This window comes from Cavia porcellus, unplaced genomic scaffold, assembly GCF_034190915.1.
Source record: "Cavia porcellus strain 051 isolate PalLab524CR breed Dunkin Hartley unplaced genomic scaffold, mCavPor4.1 scaffold_13, whole genome shotgun sequence".
NCBI lineage: Eukaryota > Metazoa > Chordata > Mammalia > Rodentia > Caviidae > Cavia > Cavia porcellus.
This window is the reverse complement of record NW_026947496.1, coordinates 13,405,048-13,417,960: the sequence shown is the minus strand read 5'-3', so window position 1 is coordinate 13,417,960 and position 12,913 is coordinate 13,405,048. Positions and strand designations below refer to the sequence as shown.

Genomic DNA, 12,913 nt, shown 5'->3' with positions numbered 1-12,913 from the left:
TTAGAGCTTATCAAAAGATAGCAGTGAGGTACATGGCAACCCTGCGGTTGTCTCTTCATTACTGCATCAATTCAAAGCAGCTCGCAAAGCAGTCCCTTTCATAATTACATGCATTTTACTTTATATATAGAACAAATGGCTCAAATTATGTAAATACAAAAGCCAAGGCAGATTTTTTTCTTCACCTGGACACAACTGAGTTTCATAAATAACTCCTCTGAGTTATTTTACCTTCTAACATTGTTACTTCATTTATTATGAAAAAAAAAACATATATAGGGGCTGGGGATGTGGCTCGGTAGTAGATCGCTTGCCTAGGATGCACAAAACGCTAGGTTCGATCCCCAGCATCACAAAATAAAACAAAACTGCCCCTTCCCAATTGCTATGAGGAAATGTGACAAGTCAAACGCTTTGTAAGATGCTGGCTGTACTTGATAATATAATGTTTGTAGTATTGTATTATTCTGCAACTGCACTTGGCCTTCTCCCAATCTGTCTAAACCACAACAGGTTTAGCAAAGAATCATGTTTCCCCCAAACCACCAAGACCTAGCTGGAAAACAATGAGCCTTGAAAACCAGAGATTAAAAATACCAACTCCGATCAGCCTATTCTCGCAGTTACCTGCCTTCATACAGTAGTTACTGAGCAAGAGAATAGTGGCAGCAGGTAAGACTAGGGTAAGATGCCTGGGGCTGGCATTTCTGATCTCTGGTTTTCAAGGTTCTTTTGCATCTAGTTCTTATTTTCGGGGAAATGAATAAGGGAGTTGAGCTCTGAACTTTCAAGCACCTTCTACTCCAGGAGCATCTGCCCTCATCCAGCATGGCGGTATCGGCTACAGTCTATTCTCATCCTAGGCTATCCACCAGCCGCCCTTCCGGAACTGTTTACTGAGTTGACTCAGCTTTTCGACGCCCTGAGATGACGCAAACGCCTACGACCGCTTGGAACTCGGTCGGCCCCGCTTTGCGCATGCGCAACGAGGCAGCGGGTGGGCGGAGCCGGTCAGGATGAGTGGCGGAAGGACAGAGACCCCTGTGGGCTGTGAGGCTGCCCCGGGCGGCAGCGGCGGCAAGAAAAGGGACTCACTGGGGACTGCGAGCTCAGCGCACCTCATTATCAAGGGTACGGAATACGGGGCTGTTGTCCTTGGTGGACCCCACCGCATCCCCGCTTCTCAGATGGTGCCCTCTGACCCGGGCCGACCCCCGCTTCTGGCCGGCGCGCGCCTTAGGCGGCGCAGTACGGCGCCGCGGGTGGTTCCGCCCACCTCCCGCGCCCGACGCTGCCAGTTGCAGTAGTTTCTTTGGCGTCCCCTGCAGCGACCCTTCGCCGTGGGGCTTGCTTCCTGGCCTGTCAGCAAGTCCAGGACATCCAAAAAGGCCCTGGCTACTTTGGGCAGCCCCGCGACAAGCGGCTGGTGCAGGGGACGCCAATCTCGGCCTGGGAAAGTTTGCAATCCCTCCTTCCCCACCCCCGCGCGCTGCCCCTTAGTACTCAGCGACTTCGAGTCGTAAACCTTCCTCCTTCGACCCTGTATGCTCCTGGGTTGCGCCGGGAAGGAGTCAGTGACATAACGCCTGTGAAAGCGTCCTGAAATACGTAAAGCGCCGTAGAAATGCACAGACAGCCGTCTGTCCTGTCTGTCCTGTCTGCTTTGAGCGAGGAAGAAGGTTGCATGATGCGAAGATTCTCAAGGCCCTGCTCCCGATTTGATTCCCAAAGCCCACAACACCCTGCTTCCTGCGGCAAGGTCTTTGCCAGTCAGATTTTGCAGTTTTTCACTGCCAACCTCCTTTAACCCAGTTTTAATCCCACCATCTTCAGATACGATTTTAGAGCCCTCCAGAACTAATCAGGGAGGTAGACGTTGGTTGCCTGTTTCAACCTTATCTCTCAAATTGGTAGGCAGCTTCAGCACAGGCTGTGTGTGTTGAGACGTTGTATTTCAAGTTGTCTCAAGTCCTAATTAGGATTGGGGGACTGTCACATGAGTATTAGGGCTAAATTAGAATTACTTATGCAGGCTTAGTGAAGTCTTACGTTAAATTGTTTTGCAATTATGATCAAACAACAAAATTTATAATCGTAGCTATTTTGAAGTATGCGATTCAGTGGCTTTAGGTCCATTTACATTGTGCTGTCCTTACCTGTGTCCATGCACAGGAAGCTTTTCATTTTGCAAAACTGAAACTTGGAATCTATTAAAGAATAACATCCCATTTCCTGATGCCCCCCTCTGCCAATCCTGGGCATCCACTGTTGTGTTTCTGTCTGTAAATTTACCTCCTGTGAATGGAATCCTGGTCTCTGATTTGTGACTTATATTTTTAACATAATCTTAGCGTGCATTCGTGAGGTAGCACATCAGAAAATACATTGTTTTTAAGACTGGATATAGTAGTCCATTGTGTATAGCACACCTCTCCAGTTCATCTATTTATGGTCGCTCCTATCTTTCAGCCGAGTATGAATAGTACCGCTGTGGACATGAATGTAGGAATACTTTTTGAGGCCCTGCTTTCAATACTTTGGAATGTACATAAACGCAAAAGCAGAATTGTTAGAACATATGATAATTCTCTTTTTAATTTTTAGAGGAATTGTCATACTGGCTATACCATTTTACATTCCCAGGGCTGGGGATTTAGCTCAGCGGCATAAGCGCCTGCCTTGCAAGCAGGCAGTTGTGAGTTCGATCCCCGGTACCAATAAAAAGGAAAAAAACAAAGACAAAAAGAAAAAAAAAAACCATTTTACATTCCCACCAGCAATCTAGGGTTTCCAGTTTTTCCATGTCCTCTCCTACATTTATTATTTTCTCTCTGGTGGTAACCATCCTGCTGAGTGAGGTGGCATCTCATTATGGTTTTAATTTGCATTTCCCTTATGTTAATGACATTACTCAGCTTTTTATGTACTTCCTGACCATTTATGTCTCTTTAGAGAAATATGTGTTTAATTCCTGCGTTCTTTTTTTTTTTTTAAATTGGTATTTCTGTTGTCATTGTTGAGTTGTATATCTTTCTGTATTCTGGGTCTTAACCCCCTTTGAAAAGTAGCTTGCAGCTCTCTTGTTCCATGGGTCACTTTTATCCTGTTGATGTGTCCTTTGATGCACAAAGGTTTTAATTTTGAGATAGTACTTTTTTAAAAAGTATAATCCAGTGCTATATTTTATATTTCACATTTCTTTAGACCATAGCTCTTAGGTAGTCTCATCACAGTTCCCCCATGGTGAATGTGAAGTGGTGATGTATTAACTAGTTTAATGGTGGTAATCATTTCAAAATGTATTTGTATCAAATCATCTTTTAACCTTAAATGTATCAATTTTCATTTGTCAGTTACCTTATACACAAGTATAGCTTATACCCAAGTATCCCTGGCAGAGGAGGGGACAGCTGCAAAAATAAAAAATGGAAAGACAAAGACAAGAGATAGAGCAAGAGAACAGGAAAGAGGGATCCAGGGAAGTTTTTTCATGTTCGTTTGAAAACAAGTTGTAATCAGAACTAAGTCTCAAACATCATTGGTCTTTGTTTTTGTTTGTTTGTTTGTTTGTGATAGTACTAGAGATGGACCCCAGGGCCTCACATGTGCTAATCAGGCACTGTACCACTGAGCTGTAGGCCAGTACACATGAAAATACAGTTTCAGCACTTATGCCCTGGGTCTTTGAAAGTGTCTGCCACTTGGTTGGGTTTCAGAAAAGAGGGCTGGAAAATGGAAGGCTTCTTGGAGGAAGCACCATGTCCTTTTGATCGTAAAACATGCTATGTTACCAGTTGAGAAGAGATGGCAAGCATTGAACTTAACTGTCCAGCCCAGGCTGGCTGTGAACTTCTGTCCTCCCAGCTCAGCCTCTCCAGTCCTGGGTAAAGGTGGGCACCACCACACACAGCTCTCCTGCGGTTATCTTTTCCTATTGTCCTTGTGCCATTCCCAAGAAGTGTCATTTTGTGTATCTTTAAAGTTTATGTAAATAGCTTTAATACTTTTGAAACTTGCTTTTTTAAAATTCAGTGTTAAATTTATGAGTTGTATCCATGTTGACAAGTGTAACTCTGATGTGTTTTGTTTGTTTTATTTTTAAGGTACTAGAAATTGAGTCTAGGGTCTTCACATTGAGCTACAACCCCAGTCCTTTTTATTTTTTATTTTGAGACAGGGTCTTGCTAAGTTGTCAGTTTGACGAGGCTAGTCTCTAACTTGCAATCTTCCTGCCTCAGTCTCCCATGATGTGTTAATTTTTATTTGCTGGTTTATAGTACCCCACTGTATGAATATGTTTAGGGATTTTTCTGTTTTTCTTTTGATATTGAATCTGTGTTTAGTAAATATTTACAAATGCCTTATTTTTTTGTGCAAAGTTTTTACTGGGTTATATATATAGGCATGAAAATGTTGGATATACACTGGTATATCTTAACTTTTATTAGCTATCACCCTCAAAAGTGGTGTCAATTTGTATATATACTAGTTTCCTAATCCATGGTCTAAACTGAATTTTAATCTATCTTTATTCATGAAGAGGAAGAAGAAGCTACACAAGCTAGAGATTATGCCAGCTAACATGGATTAATTCTGAATTCATTTTATATTTGTAGATCTTGGAGAGATTCAGTCAAGGCTTTTGGATCACCGACCAGTTATTCAAGGTGAAACTCGGTACTTTGTAAAAGAATTTGAAGTGAGTACCTAAAACTTAAAAATTACTGCCTTAATTGTTAATGTGTAATATTCAGAAAAGAAATTCCCTACTTCTAAAATCAAAGTTTCACATCATGCATTTATAAAATATATAAAATAAAAATTATGAAAAGATAAAAAAACTTATTTTTAATAGGATGAGTATGAGACCAGAGAGCAACAGACACAAGTTCACATTCTGGTGCCTCCTCTAGAGTGATGAATGCGTGTTGATCATAATTTTTAATCTATGAAATGAAGTATAGTGAAAGAACTTTAGGGATCAGTGGATCCAAGATCCAGTGGGTTATTTCCAGACTGATCCGGCCCACGGATCAATCCATGGGGTGTACCTGGAAGGGGGACGGGGATTAAATAAAAACATGGGGGAGACAGAGAGAGAGACTGAGGCAAGTCGAGATCAAGCCCTGTTTATTCCGGAAGTGATCACATCTTTTATAGGCCAAGGGCAGGTTGGGACAGGAAGAGGCTACGAGGATGAATACAACAGGGTCATTGTTAGGTCCGGATATGTGACGTAAGCAGGAGAGGATTATGGTTAATGTAGGCAGACGCATTGTACCCATAGAGGAGAGAGAGAGAGGCAGGGAGGCAGCAATGGGGCTGTCACGCGGCTCCCTACACCAGACCCATTTGCTGCGTGCGTTTCTCTTTTGAGGAATCAGCACTCACCAAGCATTCAGGTTGAAACTTGAGGATTCGCTCCAGTTTCAGCCCCTTTGCAGGTCTAAGTGCCTAAGGCTCCTGAATGTTACCTCACATAGGAATTTTACTCGGACTGGTGTGCCTCGGATGAGTCAGATCCAGTTTCTCCTTGATGCTTGTCATCAAGTATTGTTTCATTTCTAAGATCCTTGCCAGTTACGGGACAGTTATCCTGAGAGCTGTCCCTTCCTGGCTAGCTCTGCCACCTGCCACTCTTTACCTTGCCTGCTGTTCTAGCAGTGTGATATCCTGTTTCATGTGCACTGGATTCGTTGTGCATTAAATCACAACTTCTCAAGCTACCACTGGGTAGATGGTAAATGGTTTTGCACAATTTATGATTCCATATAAGTGTGGGCTCCATTTTCAAACAAGATTTTGACCAAGCAGGATGTCTAAACATGCCAAAAGCAGAGAACCTGTTACTAAAACCTGAAAACTACAGAACTCTCATCCTGTAGAGAAAAAAAGATTGATATAGCATTAGACCAGTGTCTGGGTTCAGCAGACTGGATAATTGAAAAACTGCCTAATACTTCCAAGATTGTGAAGATTAACATTTTTGTTTTGTTTTGTCGTTGGTACCAGAGATTGAACTCACAGCCTCACACTTGCCAGGCAAGCACTTATGCCATTGAGCTAAATTGTCTGCCCAAGATTAATGATGTTGACTGTATGTGTCATGTCAGGGCACGTGTATCTTAGAATATCATGTGGTACCTGTGATATCACGTGGTATCGTGATAAGGATAGTTATCAGGTATTTTTCATCATTAGCATCATTAGTGAGGGATAATATAAGACTTATAGGAAATTATGCAGAGACTATTCTTTACATGCTATAAAAGGATTATTACCAATTCTTTAGTGGGAACAAAATAGGAATTTCTATCTACACTTGTTATGGTCCATTATGCTATGTTTTATAAATATGCCTTTAGCTCCTAGAGGGTTTTGTTTTTTTTTTTTTTTTTTTGTATTTTGTTTGCTATTTTTTCTTTACAAGGCAGTAACTCTAGGGCTGGAGCACGCTAGGCATGTGTTCTCTCTCTGAGCCTCGTCGTTCTTAAATGTGGGAGTTACATGGCTCTGCTTTTCCTTCACACCAGCATCCATAATACCAGCAAGTATAGTCTGTAGCATACTTAATCCCTTTGCTACAACCGCTGCTTTAGTCGCTCATTGTCAGCCTCTGCTGGACCCCCGCAGGCGTCCTGCTTCAGCCTGATCTCTGAAATATTTGCATGTGGTCGCAATGTGGTCTGTTTGTCTGATCACACCACACCGCGGCTTGCCCGCTGCCCCTTCATGGTTTCTCTTCACACATACAGTATGATCCAGCTCCTTAAGTCCAGGAGGATCACTGGCTCCTTATGTCTTTTGTACTTTATTGCACACAGCTCTGGCTGTATTTCCTTTTTATCACATCGTAGTTATTCCTGTGTCAGCCGTTCCATCATTATAATTTCCTTCTCCCCCTTTTTTGGATGGCTCAATCGTGTTTGTTTAGAGGCAGGTTATATACCACCTCTGATCCTTTAGTTCAGAGCAGCCACCGTGGTATTCTATCATGTCACTGTCTCTGATGCTCTGTATAGCACTGTATTTTTTTTTCTAGTACCCTATAACTAATTACCACAAGCTTAGTAGCCCATTTATTAGTTCTGTAGTCAGAAGTCTGGGCACACCATGGGTAGGACCTCAGCTCAGGGCCTCACAAAGCTGAAGTCAGGGTATCGGTCTATTCTCACTGGGACACAGCATCCTCTTCCAAACTCCTGTGACTGTGGCAGGACTCAGTTCCTTTCTGTAAGGGCCACTTTCAGCTTATGGAGGATGTGCACAATGCTTCTGTCTGGCCCTTTCCATCTGCAAAGCCAGTGGCATAAGTAGCATAAGTGCTTGCCTGGCAAGTGTGAGGTTGTGAGTTCAATCTCTGAAACAGAGATTGAGGCTCTCTGAAACAGAAACAGAGAGAGCTTCCGTTGCTTGCAATTTCTCTCATGGTTCAGATCTCTGATCCAGAAGAGCCCAGTGTCTGTTAAAGACTCACCTGCAAGTCAGGCCCACAAAGATAATTTCCCTTACTTAAAGTCACTTCATTTGTGATCTTAATTGTATCTACAGAATTCCTTCACGGGGACACCTAGGTTAGGGTTGATTGAGTTAACTGGACAGGGACCGTGTGCACTAGTGGTGGGGATCTTAGAGGACATTCAGAATTCCACCTGCCACAAGTCCTCAGAACTGCCTGATGATGTTTGTATCCTTTACTTGTGTGTGGCCTGTCTTCCACTGCTAGAATAAAGGGAAGCCAGAGCAAGGGCTTGTCTTGAACAGTCTCGGTTATATTCAAAATGCCTGAAACAGAGTTACTGGCACCTTGCAGGTATTTATATGATTCAGAACAGATTTTGGATCAAAACTTGGATTTTCTGACATCCAGTGCCATTCTTCATAAGCCAACTTTTTCATTAGCCTGGTCAACTTGAGATACCAAATAATTTTTATTAAAGCAACATTTATAAATATACCTCTAATGATTGAATTTATATTAAAAGAAGCATAGAATTTTGGAATTCAGATGGGTTCTTTAATCAAGTTCCCCCACTTCAGAGAGAGCTCAGAGATGGGAAAAGTAAAATAGCTAATTAGTGGTATTCTTTAAATAATGTAGATGGAACTGCAGATACATCTTTTTTTTACCAGTACCAGGGATCGAACTCACGACCACACACTTGCGAGGGAGGTGCTTATGCCGCTGAGCTAAATCTTCAGCCCCTGCAGATACATCTTTTTTTTTTTTTTTTCAGATACATCTTTAAAAGGGTTATACATATAAAACTGAATTGTGAGTGGAAATGAAAAAATGCTGCTTTTATGCTTTTGATGATGGCTTCCTATTGAAGCCAACACTTCTTTTAACTGGGTAGAAGATACCAAGAGAAAATAGGCATGTATCTGAGGGTTTGAGAGAAGAATTCCTTGCATCTGTGCTCCTTAGCCCTCTAAGATCTTTTTGAAGAGGAGGTAGTATGGAAGGTTAGGAATCTGTACCCTGGGCCGGAGATTTAGCTCAGTGGCCTAAGTGCTTACCTAATAAATGCGAGGTTATGGGTTTGATCCTCAGCACCAAAAAAAAAAAAAAAAAAAAAAAAACCTCTTAAGGAAATTACTCAAATCTCAACACTAGCTAGTCAGGATTACTTGCTTTTCAAAGCTGTCCTCATTAAAATGAGAATAATAATATATAATGTACAGTTCTTGAGTTTATATGAGGATTAAATGATATTTGTAAAACTCTGTTATGTAGTGTTCAGTGTTTCTATTAAGGGAAAAATGGCAACAAATAAAAATGTGTTAATTCAGAATTCCAAAAATTTAAATGAATTGGGGTTTAATGTTTAATATCTAGAAAAAATAGGGGTGAGTGACATAAGCATTATCTTAGAGAATTATTTACTAAATAATACAATTTTTACATTGGTTTGGTATGATAGTTACAAGTTCATTATATAGAGTCAAACAAAATATGTTGAGCTTATGAGACATAAATGTTTGTGTAAGGCAGTGTCGGAACTGAAGCTGGATCAGGAACTAAGACAGACACATCCTTCGTGAAGCACAGCCTTCTCCTGCTGCTTTCAGAAGGGTCCCTGTCCTTGAAGGGTGGTCTCTGAATGGCTCAGGCTGAATACCTTGTCAGTTACATGTGAGATGCGTTTCCTGAAAAGCACTTGATCCTTTCCCAGGCTGACCTCCTGGATTGGTCTTTCTGAAGATTTAGAGCAGCACAGAAAGTTCCCTACACCTCGGGCTCAGCTCCCTTGTCTAAGAGGACTTTCAGAACTGCTTCAGAAAGAGACGAGAAAGATGAAATAGGCAAGAGGACTATTTTGAGGGGACATGAAGGGCAGTGTGTCTTTTAAAATGTTTATTTCACTGTTCATGGTAGTTGTTGATCATACTATATATATCTGCATTGTTTACACTTCTTACCTGAGGTGGCCCAAATAGTACCTGTTTTAAACACAGGTGAGCTTTGCACACAGTGGCCTGGCTGGACAGGGCTCAGCGACAGAGCAGAGCCACCAGCACCTTCTAGGAGCCTCAGCTCTAGCCGTGTAAATGTAGTTCACGTTAAGAGAAACTGGCTACATTTAACACTGCAGTGGTTCAGACATTCAAAATTCTAACGTATATAGCAACAATTATCTTCTTTATAAAATTTTACTTGTCGAAGAAGGCCTAAGTGCCACATGGTGGCAGCATTTCTTAAATTATTGAAGCACTGTCAGGCTATTTTAAGTTTCTTGTTTATTTGGATTTAAGGACAATTGACAACTTTTCTCTTAACTTGTTTTGTTGTTTTTTTGTGATGGAACTGAACCCAGGGCCTTGCACATGCTAATTTTTCTGCTGACTTTAGTTTTCCTCAGTTCCATTGAATACACTGTGAACAGAGATTCAGAAGGAACCCACTTTTCGGGGGCGGCTCCTTCGGTGGTATCCATGCTGTGTAGTATCAGTGGGTAGAGGCTTTGCCCTCTGGGTCCTTGTCTTTCCGGCTTTTCTCATGTGGAGCAGAGAAGAGACACAGTCAGCAAGTGTCACAGAATGCTTGTGGAACAAGCGCTCCTGCGCAGGTCCACGTGTAGTTTATAGGGAGCTTCGGTGAGTGCTTTATTGACTAGTTAGTGGGTGCCCAGGTAAATCCGTAGCGTTGAGTTCAGTTACTGTTACGAGGCCTTATTTTCCTGTGTAGTACCCAGTGGCCAGACGTAAAACAGCGACGGCGGGCACAGCAGCGCTTCCCTGTCGGCTTTTTCTTCCGCTTTACCGTCAGCCTCCCTGGCGTGTCGCCCTGTCATTACCTCTGCTTTTCATGCAGCGAAGAAGGTGGTGGGAAAGAGCTCGCGGTCTCTGTCATGGGCTTCTCACTGCTCCAAATGAAGTTTGGCTCTCAATAGCAAGAAAGAAGAGAGTGGATGCAGAAGTACTGCTCTAGTAAGATACGTAAAAATAAGAAACAGTTCCTATCGCCAGAAAGTTTACAGTTACACTGTTCCAAGGTTTACCAGAAGAAACACATGCTGTGATCATACTGCTGTTAATTATTGTGATAAAATGGCACAAAATAATGTCTTACAGAGCTTAGCAGAAATTTTCAAAGAACGGATAATGTTTGAACTGAAACATTGGTTAAAATTAAGAGACCAAGCCAGAGATATAGCTCAGTGGCACAGCACCTGCCCGACAAGTGCAAGGTTGTGAGTTCAATTCCTGGTACAAAAAGAAATTAGAGACCAAAATAAGTGTTAAATAAGTACTTTACAGTAAACAGAGGAGTTGAGGGCGATTGTGTTAACGAGTTTAAATCTGGGTTAAGTTGATCAGAGAAAATTCTTTAAAGGCATCGTAGAATTTCATATGATGCCCTGCTCTTTCATTTTTAGTTGGCTTGTAGAGAAATTGGCAGATTAAATGTTAAAATTAAACATCAGCCAGGTGTGGTTGCGCATGCCTGAATCCCAGCACTCGGAAGGCTGAGGCGGGAGGATCGCTTTAAGTTAAAGGCCAGCGTGAACTGCATAGTGAGTCCCTGACCTAAAAAAGATAGAACATCGTACTGTTAGAGTAACTGTCCTGCACAGCATGTAACAAGTATATGTATATACAGTGTAGTTTTAAATCTCGTGGGACTGCCCAGTTTTAATTTTAAATTATAATTGACTTCTCATTTCCTTGTACTATCAAAGTACATCCTTAGGATAAATATTACAGTAACTATAGCAATGTTACTAATAATTGCTAACATTTTAAGTGCTTAGTGCCAAACTTCATTTTAAGAATTACATGAGCACTTGTTAATATTTTAACTCAGGAAAAATTCTCCACATGTATAATTTTGTGGAGTATTACACATCAGAACCTGAGCTTCAGTACTACAAAGCCTTGCGAGAATTTCCACCCCAGAAATAATATGCAAAAGGTAAATAAGCAAAGTTTAGTTTCTCTTCTTCCTTTTGTGATGGGTGTGAGCAGTACCCCTCGGTCCAGTGCATCAGCACAGAAACAAGCACCTGCCAGCTGGTAAATCGGAGGGAGGAGGCTGCCTTTCACCCGTGTTGTGTGACACTGACCGGCACAGATCTCTGCTGCTAAGATTAATTCTCATCTCTAGTGGGTGCAGCATGTGGCTGCCCACTCGCTGGCTGTAACTCGTAGCTGCCATTTGCCTGCTAGCATAAGTAACCTGCCAGGAAGTCATTCTTCACTTTGAGAATTTCTTCCCAGAAAGACACTAAAGGATGCACGTCCTCAAAGTGACTTCAATTTCCAGGGGACCCTGGGACCCCAAGGGCTATTCTTGGACCCCCGAAATCAACTTTTCCTTGAATGGAGCTGCGGAGCTCCCTCTCAGTCCTTGCTTTTGTTCTTGAATTAATGGACTGTTTTTTTGCACATGAATAAAGAAGTTAGTATCCCATGAGGAATGAAATATTTCTCTTCTTCCTGATCTTTCCAAATTCCAGTGACATCTCGAGATAGCAGAACAGTGGCATCATTTACATTTTGTTTTGTTTTTCCTTCTTCAGTCTGTCTGTGAGAACAGATAGAGCACCTGGGACAGCAAAGCCAAGCAACATCTACAATAAAACCCAATGATGAGGTGTCCCCCACATTAACAGATGCCCAAGTCACCAGAGCTAAAAGGTTTTTGTGGTATCACAGCCTCCCGAGAAAGTGGAGGGAGTGGAGCAGGCCTTGAGTGTGGAGACCTCAGAATTCCCAGCAGGCAGATTTGGTGAAGTGAAGAACACTAACTTCACTTAAAATTGAGAAGTCAGATTGCATTTATGGCCTACTGTTTTTAAATTCGCATAGAGAGCATACGGAAATTACAGAAGCAATGATAACGTAAGTTAGAATAAGAAAAACTGTCCAGATGATTGTATGAAACATAAATAGAAAACAGGTAAGCTGAAAAAATTCAAGAGAAAATTTTAAACATTATTTTGGAAGTGAAACTAAGTCAGGGGATTTAGTACAGTGGCGTAAGCGCCTGCCTGGCAAGTATAAGATCATGAATTTGATCCCCAGTACCAAATAAAACATTTTTTTAAAAAGTGAAAACTAAAGAAAGAACACAACAGTGAATAAATAAAATGGCCAATCTTTAAGTAAAATTGAAAATAGACAAGTTTTTAAGTTGAAAAAGAGACCAGTACTAAAGAGAGAGGGATTTAAGAGAAAGGAAAGCTTACTGACAGTAAGTATAGGTAATTCAACCCAGCTGTGATAATGAGCCCCCAAAGAAGAAAGCCCAAGCAGTGTGAAGTGCAAATACAAAACTAGAATTTACGAAAACAGTACTGTTGGAATGACTGAAGGACATACTGCCTTCTGTGAAGATTAACCCAGAATAGCCACTGCTCAGACATTTTCCAATAAAACATTGTATTTTATCATTAAAAAAAATCCATCA

The 12,913-nt window shown here is 41.6% G+C and overlaps 1 protein-coding gene across 1 annotated transcript in view; it reads left to right on the top strand.

Annotated features, from left to right (window-relative positions):
• Positions 1-973: 973 nt before the first annotated feature.
• Positions 974-12,913, top strand: part of Bloc1s5 (biogenesis of lysosomal organelles complex 1 subunit 5) — a 35,448-nt gene continuing 23,508 nt past the window's right edge. The window contains exons 1-2 of the mRNA XM_003468829.5: positions 974-1,131; positions 4,617-4,699. Coding sequence (XP_003468877.1) covers positions 1,017-1,131; positions 4,617-4,699 — 198 coding nt within the window. The 5' untranslated portion in view covers positions 974-1,016. The remainder of the gene's footprint in view (positions 1,132-4,616; positions 4,700-12,913) is intronic.